This window comes from Sphaerodactylus townsendi, linkage group LG06 (assembly GCF_021028975.2).
Source record: "Sphaerodactylus townsendi isolate TG3544 linkage group LG06, MPM_Stown_v2.3, whole genome shotgun sequence".
Taxonomy (NCBI): Eukaryota; Metazoa; Chordata; class Lepidosauria; order Squamata; family Sphaerodactylidae; genus Sphaerodactylus; species Sphaerodactylus townsendi.
In genome coordinates this window covers 9,805,212-9,818,664 of record NC_059430.1, presented here as the reverse complement: position 1 = coordinate 9,818,664, position 13,453 = coordinate 9,805,212, and the positions used below count along the sequence as shown (strand labels likewise).

The 13,453-nt window shown below is 47.3% G+C and overlaps 1 protein-coding gene across 1 annotated transcript in view; it reads right to left on the bottom strand.

The window, feature by feature from the left end:
* Positions 1 to 13,453, bottom strand: part of PLXNA4 (plexin A4) — a 203,752-nt gene that overhangs the window by 139,709 nt on the left and 50,590 nt on the right. Inside the window, exons 5-7 of the mRNA XM_048500707.1 lie at positions 11,180 to 11,370; positions 4,574 to 4,725; positions 2,037 to 2,154 (exon numbers count right to left, since the gene is read on the bottom strand). Of these exons, the coding sequence (XP_048356664.1) occupies positions 2,037 to 2,154; positions 4,574 to 4,725; positions 11,180 to 11,370 (461 nt within the window). The remainder of the gene's footprint in view (positions 1 to 2,036; positions 2,155 to 4,573; positions 4,726 to 11,179; positions 11,371 to 13,453) is intronic.

The window sequence follows — 13,453 nt, the reverse complement described above, 5'->3', positions numbered from 1 at the left end:
AGGGTGTATTCTTTTCTGCCATTTTGAATGTAACCTGCTACAATGCTATAAAAGTAAGAACACACTGCCATTTTGACTAGGCTCCTCTGATACTATTTTTGCCCCAGTTGGCTGAATAAAATTCAAACTGATTTTATCCTGTATCGGCTTAAGCTTTCTTGAGCTTCTCTTACTTTATTGGTTAACCCGGGTTAACAAAAATGTCCAAAGCCCTGATGTCCAAAGCCCTGGGCACCGGTGTAGCAGAGGCAACGGCTGGGTGGAAAGCCAACTCCTCTGGCTACACCAATAGACTGCCCCTGCTACACTGACAGGTGGGCAGAAACGCTGGCACAGTGCTCTGCACCGCGTTTGACCACTGTGAAGGAGCACAGCAGCTGTGGACTGGCAAATCCACCCCTCTGCCAATGCAGGTTGGATCTGCATTGGCCATGCCAGCAGCAGAAGAAGAAGAGTTTGGATTTATATCCCCCCTTTCTCTCCTGCAGGAGACTCAAAGGGGCTGACAATCTCCTTGCCCTTCCCCCCTCACAACAAACACCCTGTGAGGTGGGTGGGGCTGAGAGAGCTCTGAGAAGCTGTGACCAGCTGGCGTGTGTGGGAGTGCCCAGGCTAATCTGAATTCCCCAGATAAGCCTCCACAGCTCAGGCGGCAGAGGTGGGAATCAAACCCGGTTCCTCCAGATTAGATACATGAGCTCTTAACCTCCTATGCCAATGCTGCTCCAGGGGCTGATGGGAACTGTAGTCCATGAACATCTGAAGTGCCAGAGTTGGACACCCCTGCTCTAACCACTACCCTTCAAAACTTATCAAGCATTCAAGGTAGCATTTGCTCCGTGCTCTGGTTTAGCTTGGCTATACACGGGCTCCCCCCCTCCCCGACACCCACGTATATATATATTGACAAATAGAAAGAGGGCTTATTTTTAGTGACTTGCAGGAAAATAAATGTAGCCATTTTCCTGATCCACATTACCCCCCCCTTTTTTTAAAAAAAAAAAAGAAAAAAGAATCAAGATAAAAACATCAGATTCGGAATGTCACATATCACCCTGATACCAAACCACAATGAGGGATCATCCTTCTTCCTGGAAAGAAATCTAAAGTTGCAGGGTTTTTTTCCGTTCATTAGCATTTTAATAGAAAAACTTTCCGTTCCGGTCCCAAGTGAAAAGCCACCATCTGCATTTCAATGAAGCGGATGGTTCCCCGCCCCCCCCCCGCGCCCCTCCCCACACACTTTCTTATTTTTAAGAATGACGGTACAAAAGGTTTGAACTCTCCAGTGGATCAGCGGGAACAATCGATAGGATGTGCTGCTGAACATCTGTAACAATGCCATTTTTTTAAAAAAATGCTTGCGCTTAGTGGTTCATTTGCAACCCCACAGAGGGCCAAAACCAGAGGTGGGATCCAGCAGGTTCTCACAGGTTCCTGAGAGTAGGTTACTAATTATTTGTGTGTGCCGAGTGGGGGTTACTAATTGGTGATTTTGCCACGGGATTTTTGCCTTAGTTACACCCCTCCTCTCAGCAGCAGCGTGCAGAACTTGAAGCAGTCTAGCAGGAGGTGCACCGGCGTGCGTGGCAGCCTGCGCCTGCGTGCATTTGTTTCCCGCCCAAGGACCGGCGCAGCGGCTGCTTCCTTGCCACAGCCCCGCCCAGGAATGCCCCGCCCCAGAATGCCCGGCCACGCCCCTGCCATGCCCCACCCAGCCCCATTGTCGCTACACCACCTGAATGCTACCTGTTCCTACGCCACCATGAATGCTACCTGTTCCTGTCTGCCACGGCTCAGGCAGCAGTAAAAGGAAGCTGGTGATGCGGTGGCTGAAGACTGCCCCAAGGGACATTTTGTACCATTCCACATGGCACCAGGTGGCGGAAATCCTGGGTGGCAGTTCCCACTTTGGCCGCCATCCCGGGACAGTCGTCGTAAGTCAGAAGCGTCTTGATGGAGCGTAACACACAGCTTTGTGCTTAGAAACTTGAGAAACGGCCCATCCGATTCAAACAAATACTGAATTCACCTACCGTAAAATAATACAGTTGGGGGGATCTGGCTGTGAATTCTGGCTTGCATTCAGCTATGCAGATGTCCACGTATCCGGCATGCTGGCTAAGCTTGGCCTCTCCCATCTCGCACACTATCCTAAAAGAGAAGCACAGAGATCATTGAATAAGGGACCTGCAGAGACATTACTCCTGTCCATTTCATTCATTAATTCATTAATTCATTCCTTTGTTTGTTCATTCGTTCATTCATTCATTCATTGTTCGTTGGTTCATTCATTCATTCATTCATTGTTCGTTGGTTCATTCATTCATTCATTCATTGTTTGTTGGTTCATTCATTCATTCATTGTTCGTTGGTTCATTCATTCATTCATTCATTGTTTGTTGGTTCATTCATTCATTCATTGTTCGTTGGTTCATTCATTCATTGTTCGTTGGTTCGTTGGCTCGTTGGCTGGTTCGTTGGTTCGTTGGTTCGTTCATTCGTTCGTTCGTTCGTTCGTTTGTTTGTTCGTTCGTTCGTTCGTTCGTTCGTTCATTCATTCATTCATTCATTCATTCATGTGTTAGTTTGATTTCTAGCCCACCCTTTCCCTTCCCGGCTCAGGGCGGCTTCTGACAGAAAAGTTCAAAATAACCCAACAATCAATTACGAAAAACCATGGACTTCCTGACTGGAGCACATTCTTCTGAAAGAGATACAGGAACCCTAGTCTAGATAAAGAACGTGAACATAAATCTGCCTTATACTGAATCAGGTAATGGTGATACCTCTCTGCACTTGAAAGCTAAAGGATGAAATACCCTTCAGATTTCAAAAATAAATTTCAAAAGTTCTTCTTTTTAATCACTGGTATGCAGTGCAAAATCTCAGGCAATGCACAGATAGCTTCACGATAATTAAATATATGCGAAAAAAGTGTACTAGGCTTGACAAAGAAAATACAGAACAGGCAATAACACTTCCTGATTAGTTGTTATTTCACCCGGACTTTGTCAAGCCTATTCCTGCAAATAATAAATACAGAACAAAAAATCAGGGGTGCGTATATTCATCAGTCTGATGCCCTCAAACAACTACACTTCATACTCACTTTTCCACTACATTCAAACCCCTAGGATCACAGCATATGTGTGTCGTCTTTCCCACATGGTTTCTACTGCTTTCTCTTATCACTGCTCCATCTTCAAAGGATGGCTTATATTGAATTGGACCATTAATCTATCAAGGCAGATATTGCCTGCTCTGGCAACGGCTCGCTTGCTTCTCAGGTGGAGATCCTCCACATCAGACCCTCAGAGAAAAGCCACCATACCCTTTAGCTGCCAAATAGGACTCCGATCAACGTTCCCGTGAAATTATTGACTAATAAAAGCGCAGGTCAAAAGTACAAGAAAAAGCTAACTGCACAAAACTTAGAATCATAGAATCATAGAGTTTGGAGGAGGCCAGAAGGGCCATCAAGTCCAACCCTCTGCAATGCAGGAACACACAATCAAAGCACTCCTGACAGATGGCCATCCATCCAACCTCCAAAGAAGGAGACTCCGCCACACTCCGAGGTTGTGCATTCCACTGTCCAACAGCCCTTATTGTCAGGAAGTTTTTCCTGATGTTTAGGTGGAATCTCTTTTCCTTCACCTTGAACCCATCACTCCTGGTCCCAGTCGCTGGAGCAGCAGGAAACAAGCTTGCTCCCTCACCTTGACACCCATGACATGACAACATGACATCCCTTCAGCTATCTAAACATGGCTATCGTGTCACCTCTAAACCTTCTCTTCACCAAACTAAACATCCCCAGCTCCCTAAGTACATATGTACACAACATATATCAGACAGAATCAATCATGCTCGGGAGACTAAAGATCTAAAAACCATACAAAAACCTCAAGACGGTATAAAAAGTCATGACAAATGGTCCTTCACAATGTTTTAAAAAAACCAGTCAGACTTAACCGGTTGAATATCCTCTCCATCTCTTGACCAGCGCGAACTCCCCAGTTGAAGAGACTTTCATTTCTCAGTTTGTTGGTGTGCAATATTAGTGCTGATCTCCTGGATAACTGGCAGCAGGTAAATGCAAACCTGCAATGCTGATCTCCCGGTTGCTTGGCACCAGGGAACATAAGAACATAAGAACAAGCCAGCTGGATCAGACCAGAGTCCATCTAGTCCAGCTCTCTGCTACTCGCAGTGGCCCACCAGGTGCCTTTGGGAGCTCACAGGCAGGAGGTGAAAGCAATGGCCTTCTGAGGCTGTTGCTTCCGAGCACCTGGACTGTTAAGGCATTTGCAATCTCAGATCAAAGAGGATCAAGATTGGTAGCCATAAATCGACTTCTCCTCCATAAATCTGTCCGAGCCCCTTTTAAAGCTATCCAGGTTAGTGGCCATCACCACCTCCTGTGGTAGCATATTCCAAACACCAATCACCTGAGACCTGGAGATGCGGGGGATTGAACCGGGAATCTTGTGCATGCCAAGCAGGTGCTCTACCACTCCCCTCCCACCATACACTTTGTCCCACTCTTTGTCCCACAGCACTAACTTACTGCTCTGCTGGTATATATCCGTCCACCAGGGGGACACATTCTACGCCGGCAACTTTGACATGTGACGCGATGTCCCGGAACTCGAGGCCTAGGTTTTCTCCTCGGATGGTGACCCTGGTCCCTCCTTCTCGAGGTCCTCTCACTGGGCTGATCTAAGGGAATAAAATTCGTGTCAGAAACATTAGAGGCAGAAGATAACACTCCACTGTTAACTTCAAGGCGCATGGCTCTGTTTTCTGGCGGACGTAGGGATGTCAGCCTCCAGGTAGACTTGGAGATCCCTCAGAATCACAGCTCACCTCCAGACTAGAGTCATAGAATCGTGGAGCTGGAAGAGACCCCAAGGGCCATCAAGTCCAACTTCCTGCAAAGCAGGAACACACATTCAAAGCACTCCTGATGGATGGCCATCCAGCGCCTCTTTAAAAACTTCCAAAGAAGGGGACTCCACCACACTCTGAGGTAGTGCGTTCCACTGTCGAACAGCCATTACTGTCAGGATGTTTCTCCTGATGTTTAGGTGGAATCTCTTTTCCTGCACCTTGAACCCATGACTCCTAGTCCTAGTCTCTGGAGCAGCAAAAAAATAAGCTTGTTCCCTCACCAACATGACATCCCTTCAAATATCTCAACATGGCTAACATGTCACCTCTTATCCTTCTCTTCACCAAACTAAACATCCCCAGCTCTCTAAGTCTCTCCTCATAGGGCATGGATTCCAGACCTTTTCCCATTTTGGTTGCCCTCCTCTGGATCCTTTCCGACTTGTCAATATCCTTCTTGAATTGTGGTGCCCAGAACTGTACACAATATTCCAAGTGAGGTCTGTTCCCCTAGAGCAGGGGTCTGCAACCTGCGGCTCTCCAGATGTTCATGGTCTACAATTCCCATCAGCCCCTGCCAGCATGGCCAATTGGAGCCCCAGCACCACCCAGGGCACACTCCCCCAAGGTCTGAGGATCCCCCCCCGGCCTCAGACTTTGGCCCCTTCCGCACACGCAAAATAATGTGTTTTCAAACCACTTTCACAACTGTTTGAAAGTGGATTTTGCACAGCTTCAAAGAGCACTGAAAGCAGTTTGAAAGTGCATTATTCTGCATGTGCGGAATGAGCCAGAATGTCTGGGTGCAGTTGGGCTTCAAGCAGCCCTTTCCCAAGGCTAATATGTCTGGAGTCGGGTCGTAGCTACATGGGAGCATCCTCCCCCACCATGCAAGCCTTCACCCTTTTTATTCCTGCCCCCAAATGTGGGCTCCAACCCTGGCCTTCCCCCCCCCCCGCTCTTCCCTTGGAGCCATTTGACAGTCAACAGGTATATTTGTATATTATCCTGTCTGCAGTGTAGCGAGCAGAATGTAGCTTTATGCCCCGCATTATAAGAACAGTTATCTTGCTAAAGACCAGCCTTTTTACCTCAGAAATCAGAAACAGAGAGTGTTACTTAAACTGAGAGAGAAATAGACTACATCCGTAAACAAAGTGTCGCTTATATGCTTCGATACATTTGCCGTTCATCGTTTGGTTACAATTTCAAGCCTAGTCTACAATATTTAAACATTTCAGTCAGAGGCTTTTGGTTAACAGAACACATAACAACATCTTTCCTCAGCAAGAGTCAGGGAGCAACTGTAACCAACTGTCACTTTCAGAATGTTTGTAGAGATCTCCCAGAATCCCCTGCTGCTGCATGCAAGCAAGGCTGCTGCTGCATGCAAGCGAGGCCCTCATCCAGTCCACTTGCTCCTCCCTATGAGCTGCCTGGTCCCACCTGGCAATTCTTCCCCCTCATCACTTGTCAGTGGCCAGGATGCACCTGGGAACCCTGTTCAGGTGAGACCAGCTCACATTCAGGCCAACTAGGCTTGACGGAGGACGTGCCTAAGTTATGTCGCTCCAACCTTTCCACTCAAAAAACCCTATTTCTCTTTTAAACAGATTCAGTCTGCAAATCTTCATTATGCTATTTTCTGTTCCTTTGTACCCCGTTCTGTTTATGCAAATCTTAATTTTATCTGTGTGTCTGCTGCACATAAATTATATTAAAATGGTGGGAAACTGCATTAAAATGCCATGAATAAAGCACAGATGGCGGGGCCCAGGGCTGCCTGCTTCTTCGTGCCTTCCACGGCTGTCATCGAAAACTAGGTTCTCTCCAGTGTGGGCTCATCACTAATCTGTTTCCTTTCCTCTCCAACTGGCATAGGATAAGTGCAAAGTGTAACGGCCAACCAGCTGCCAAAGTTGCAGAAGCTTGGAGGGGCTTTTATTCACATTTATGTATTTTGATAATCATACCCTGATTTGCTCTCCAACGGTGATCCAATAATGCACACATCATTGTCTTCTCTTTTGTTTTACTCTCCTAACAACAATCTGGCAGTGTAGGTTAGGCGCAGAGAGAGTGCCTCCCGGCAAGCTGTCGGGTTGCGCCTGGAAACCAGCGGTCAGAGGCGTATCTACGGAACATGTAGCCCAGTGGTGGGATCCAAAAATTTTAGGAACAGGTTCCCATAGTGGTGGGATTCAAACTGTGGCGTAATGCCAATGGGGCTGGGCGGGGCACAATGGGGGTGTGGCCGGGCATTCTGGGGCGGGGCATTCCTGGGCGGGGCTGTGGCAAGGACGCAGCCGCTGAGCTAGTCCTTGGGCAGGAAACGAATGCACGCAGGCGCAGGCTGCCACGCACGCCGGTGCACCTCCTGCTAGACTGCTTCAAGTTCTGCACACTACTGCTGAGAGGAGGGGCGTAACTAAGGCAAAAATCAGGTGGCAAAATCACCCATTAGTAACCCCCGCTCGGCACACACAAATAATTAGTAACCGACTCTCGGGAACCTGTGAGAACCTGCTGGATCCCACCTCTGATGTAACCCGGTGCAAAATCTGAGTTTTTCGCGCGCGTCCCGGCCCCCGTATATGGGCAGCCGCCCTCCCCCACCACGACCAAACAACTTTTTTGCACCAGGTCTTGAAGTCAGGGTATGGACCCAGGGGGGAGGTGGAGGGGTGTGGGGGAGATTTTCCTGGGTCCCCACATGACTAAATGGTTGCAGGACGCTGACATTTGACCCCATATGTCCCCCTGGGCGGTACGACCCTACCAGCAGTATAGTTGAGGGTAGAGACATGGTTGGCACGCAATATTACCAGGACCCCCATGTTACTTTTGGGAAACATCCAGAAGTGACATCAAGCAGCTCTAGGCATTACAGGAAGCTCTGTGGTAAAACCAGAGTGTTTCTCCTGTTTCCTAGAGCTACCCTCTGTCATTTTTTCCCCCAGAAGTGACATAGCAATGCAGCGGACATCCTTTTGTTAATGGAATCCGGGGCGAGGGATCCTCCACCCCAAATGGGGAACTGGAATAGCAAGTAGGCTGCTAATTTTACATTTATTGCATTGAAAAGATGTCTGGCTATTTCATTAAACATTTTAATAACTGTCAATAAAGTCTTTGACTCCTCTCTGGAATTAGCCCAGAACAAGTGTCCGCCGTGCGGCACCTTAATTGTGGATCCTGGCTATCCTATTTTTATCCTAAATTTATCCCCACTACAGTTCTGTGAGGTGGTCTATACTGAGCTAGGGAGTGTCCAGAGGGGGGATCCAGCAGGTTCTCACCAGTTCCCGAGAGTGGGTTACTAATTATTTGTGTGTGCCGAGAGGGGGTTACTAATTGGGTCCGCTTTCCCGTCTCCACGCCCTCGCCTCCCCGAGAGGCATCCTGCCTTTGAACGTGAAGGTTCCATAAAGCAATTGCGACTAATAATGCAACTCCCTGAACTGGGTTAATCCCTTCCAGGTACTGCAATTCATGGATCCTCAGCCTTTCGTACCTTTTATCTCACCAGTCTCTATCAAAGAACCTGTGTGTTTCACCATGGCTGTGTTCAGATTTGCGAGTTGGGGCGTTTTCTATAATGTGATGATGATTTAGAAATGACCTGGTGCAAAAAGATTTTTTGGAGTCGTGGTGGGGTGGCTGCCCATGGGGGGGGCCATCCAACTCAGGTTTTGCCCAGGGCTCAGGTTTGCCTCGGTACGCCTCTGCCCCCTTTGCTGATGGGGGGGGGGACTGGCGAGGGAACCTGTTACTAAAATTTTTGGATCCCACCACTGGGAGTGTCTATATGCAAAGTAGTTTACTTGAGATGACCACAGAAATTTCTGTTTCTCCTGGTAGTTAGTTACGAAGAGAAGAACTGAGCATGCACCATGCCATGCTATACAGAATCATAGAGTTGGAAGAGACCCCAAGGGCCATCAAGTCCAACCCCCTGCCATGCAGGAACACACAATCAAAGCACTCCTGACAGATGGCCACCCAGCCTCTCTTTAAAAACCTCCAAAGAAGGAGACTCCACCACACTCCGAGGCAGCATATTCCACGTTCCTTGATGTTGTCTCCTGGAACTGGGGTTCAAAGGTTGACTGCCTCTGAACATGGAGGTTTCATTTAGATCACAGTGGCTAACAGTCGCTGACAGACCTGTCCTCCACGAATCTATCCACCCCCCACCCCCGCTTTAAAGGTTTCTACATTTGGGGCCACAAAGATCCTTCCCAAACTCCACCCTCTCCAGGCTCAACTCCATAAAAATCTCCAGGTATTTTCCAACTCAGAGCAGGCAACCCAACTTGAGAGCCAGCGTGGTGTAGTGGTTAAGAGCAGGTGCACTCCAATCTGGAGAACTGGGTTTGATTCCCCGCTCTGCTGCTTCATTTCATTTCTCATTTCACATTTAATTTATATCCCAGAGGGCTCAGGGCGGCAAACAACAGTAGTGAACAAACAATAAACAGCAACAACAATAAATCATAATCAACAGCATAATAACAACAACAGCATAATAAACAGCAATGACAATAAATCAATAACAGCATAATAATGCATCACAATGATATACTATAAACAATAACCAATTATATCAGCTAGCCCCCAAATCACAGTTCCCACAACTACAAAAACTAAAATACAGTGAACTAGCACTTGAGCTGTGCTTGAGCTATGGAGGCTGATCTGGTGAATCAGATTAGCTTGTGCACTCCAACACATGCCAGCCGAGGGACCTTGGGCTAGTCACAGTTCTTCAGAGCTCTCTCAGCCACACCCACCTCACAGGGTGTTTGTTGTTAGGGAGGGGGGAGAGGGAAAAGAGATTGTGAGCCCCTTTGAGTCTCCTTATAGGAGAGAAAGGAGGGGATATAAAGCCAAACTCTTCTTCTCTTCTTCTATCCCTACCCCTCCCACTCCGACCCCATCGCCAAGATCTCTTTGCTGGATACTCACAGCCCATTCAGATTCCATTAGTGGGCAAGTGAACTTGAATGCATGCTAATTAGGATGCATGCTAATGAGGACCTCTTGAAAGCTTTTCGTTGGCAATAAGGCGGAAAATCAAGAGAACTTTAGCAAAGAGTGGCGGCTGCTGAACTCTTTTTTGCTTGATTGAGACGTACTCGGTTGTAAACACGTTCACCCAATGGGATTTCAGACTGCGGTCCTCGGCATACTTATGAGGGAAACAGATCCTAGCTGTGTGAAGACAGTGGTTTGCTAGTCTGCAACCTGCGGCGCTCCAGATGTTCGTGAACTACAATTCCCATCAACAACAACACAACAACACAAGCCTTTATTGGCATATAAAACAGGACAAAATTTTAAAACAAAACAAGGTTAAGAAATACAGTTAAAATTACTAATTTCCAGTATAAAATTTGCAACAGTTTCACAAAAGAGCACATCAGAGCTGTTCAGGAGATTGGGTATCTTATAACACTCTTGCCACTGAGAACATTGCAAGACAATGGAATTCATGTATTTAATGTGTATCTAATTGTATTTAGGGAATACAAACAGAGAATGGTCAAGTGTTTCAACCGTAATCAGATCACATGAACAAACTCTTTCAGAACGTTCCATATTCTTAAATCTTCCCTCCAGCAGAGCTGATGGCAGCACATTACATCTTGCAGTAGCCAAGGCTCTGGGTGGGATTAATCAGCAGACGAAGATATGCTGCCATAATTCCATGCTCGCATGGGATTAATAATGTAGTTGGAGAACAGGTTGTCTTGGCAGCACGAGTCAAATTATGAAAATCAAGATCCAAGAGCCTATTCTTAACTAGTCTGAAGGCTTCCACCTTTGTGAGCATAAGGAGTGATTCCAAGGGGAAACTACAATTCCCATCAGCCCTGCCCACTGGCCAAGCTGACAGGGGCTGATGGGAATTGTAGTCCGTGAACATCTGGAGAGCCGCAGGTTGCAGACCCCTGCAAGATCTTAAGACCAAAGACTTGATAATATTAGCACTGTCTTCCATCCCTTGCTGAGATTTACATATTTGTGATTTCCCCCCCGCCTGGATATGCTTTTACATGTTAGACAATTCTTTTTTTTTTTAACCTCGCTTGTTTGTTTAAATTATAACTTTGTTTTGCTCGTGGAGAGGAAAGCAGGATAGAAATATTCGAATAAACAATGCGGAGCCTCGTCAGACTTCAAAAAGATTTATAACCTTCCGTGGCTTGTGCTAGCCTTTCGAACAGCGAATGAGAAACACGCAGATAAGAAAAATCCTGAAAATCTGAGGAGGACTCACTCCGGTTATCTTTGGGTTGGTGCACTTCCCCCCAGTTCCGGACAGTTCCAACCACCGGTTCTCTAGGATCGGGCAGTGGTGCTTCAGCGTACACTGGTTCTGGCCCTCACACCAGCCGCACTCGTAATCCGGATCCGCCTTCAAGCACAGGCCGCAACTCTCTCGCATAGCTCCGCATTTGTATAGGTGAACTGTTGGGAGAACAATAGACAGGAATCCTGAGGCGGTAGGGTTGCCAGCTCCGGGTTGGGAAATCCCCGGAGATCTTGAGGGTGGGGCCTGCGGTGGGCGGGATTTAGAGATGGGAGGGTCTTCAATGGGCTACAATGCCATAGGCTCCGCCTTCCAAAGCGGCCATTTTCTCTAGCAAAACTGATCTGCGTTGCCTGGAGATCAGCTGGAATCAGTAATAGCGGGGGATCTCCAGTTACTGCCTGGAGATTGGTAACCCTATGCCGAGGAGAGGCATGCACGTCAGGAAAGGAAAGCCGAGTTTGGCTTGGTAAGAGAAAAGTGCAAGGATTGGGCAGGGGAGCATTCAAATAAATAATTAAATAAGCAGTGGCGTAGGAGGTTAAGAGCTCGTGTATCTAATCTGGAGGAGCCGGGTTTGATTCCCCGCTCTGCCGCCTGGGCTGTGGAGGCTTATCTGGGGAATTCAGATTAGCCTGTGCACTCCCACACACGCCAGCTGGGTGACCTTGGGCTAGTCACAGCTTCTCGGAGCTCTCTCAGCCCCACCTACCTCACAGGGTGTTTGTTGTGAGGGGGGAAGGGCAAGGAGATTGTCAGCCCCTTTGAGTCTCCTGCAGGAGAGAAAGGGGGGATATATATCCAAACTCTTCTTATTATTATTTGCACACACATCTCAACAAGGAATTGGAAGGCAGTTCATAACACAGAGAATAAATGATCACATAAATTAATACATAATAACTGTTTTCAAAAAGTTGAACTTCAGATGTAAGCTGCTAGAATCTAAATAGTCTCCGATTACTCAGAATGTTTTAATCTTGAGATTTGTGGCAGAAACCTAACTGAAAATGACATTTGGGTGTGTGGCAGAAGCAAAAAACCCCAACATTCAGAATTATTAGGCGCCCCAAGGTGCAGCATGGCAAGCCCCAGTCCTGCAGTCAAAGCTCTGCTCTCGATGTGAGTTCGATCCCGATGGAAGTCGGTTTCAGGTAGCCAGCTTAAGACTGGCTCAGCTTTCCATCCTTCTGGGGTCAGTAAAACAGTTACCCAGCTTGCTAGGGTAATGTGTATACGACTGAGAAAAGCCATGGCAAACCAACTGAGTAAATAAAGTCTGCCTAGTAAATGTCGTAATGTGACGACACCCCCACGGGTCACTAATGGAAGAGGAAGAGAAGAAAATCTTTAAGGCCTTTAAGGCCTTACGCGGCCTGGGACCCCCATACCTTCGGGACCGCATTACCCCATATGTCCCTACTCGGCCTCTGCGTTCAGCAGAGGCCAATTTGCTGGTGGTTCCTGGCCCCTCCATGATGTGGTTGGCCTCCGCTCGGGCCAGGGCCTTCTCAGCCTTGGCCCCTGCCTGGTGGAACACTCTCCCTCCAGCTGTCCGGGCCCTGAAGGATCTTGGTGAATTCCACAGGGCCTGTAAGACTGAGTTGTTCTGCCGGGCCTTTGGAGTGTCCAGCCGCTGATTGAAGTGCCCCTTCTACTCCTCCGGTTCGAAGTTCCCTTTGCCATCTAGGGGACCCACTTTTTCGTTCTGCTTCCCGCTTCTTGGGAGGGTTTAATTGGGGTTTATTGCTGACGCCATCTTTATTAAATTCACCGCTGTGTTTTAAATTTAATTTAATTTTAATGGGGTTTTGTTTGTATCTGCTGGATGAGGAAATTATGCTGTGCACCGCCCAGAGCCCTTCGGGGGTAGGGCGGTATTAAAAACCCATAAATAAACAAATAAAAATAAATAATGGCCTGTATCTTGCACAAGGGACTACCTTTACCTAAGAATTAATAGGATTTGAAAAGCCATTACTTAAATGTGCAGTATACCCCCAAGTCACGCAGCTTGAAAATATGACATCATCAATGGAAGGATCGTGGGAAATTCGGAGACGAATCCCCTCAAAGCTCAAGAGAAAGAAATTATGGAAAGTTGAGATTAGAGATGGTTAAAAAATTAATAATTCCTGGCTTGCAGAGCATAACAGGTAAGGGATAGATGAACAGATCCAGGGTTTATGGATTGGTTAGTTTATTTAGGAAATTTATATGCCATGGCTCAAAAATCCTTGC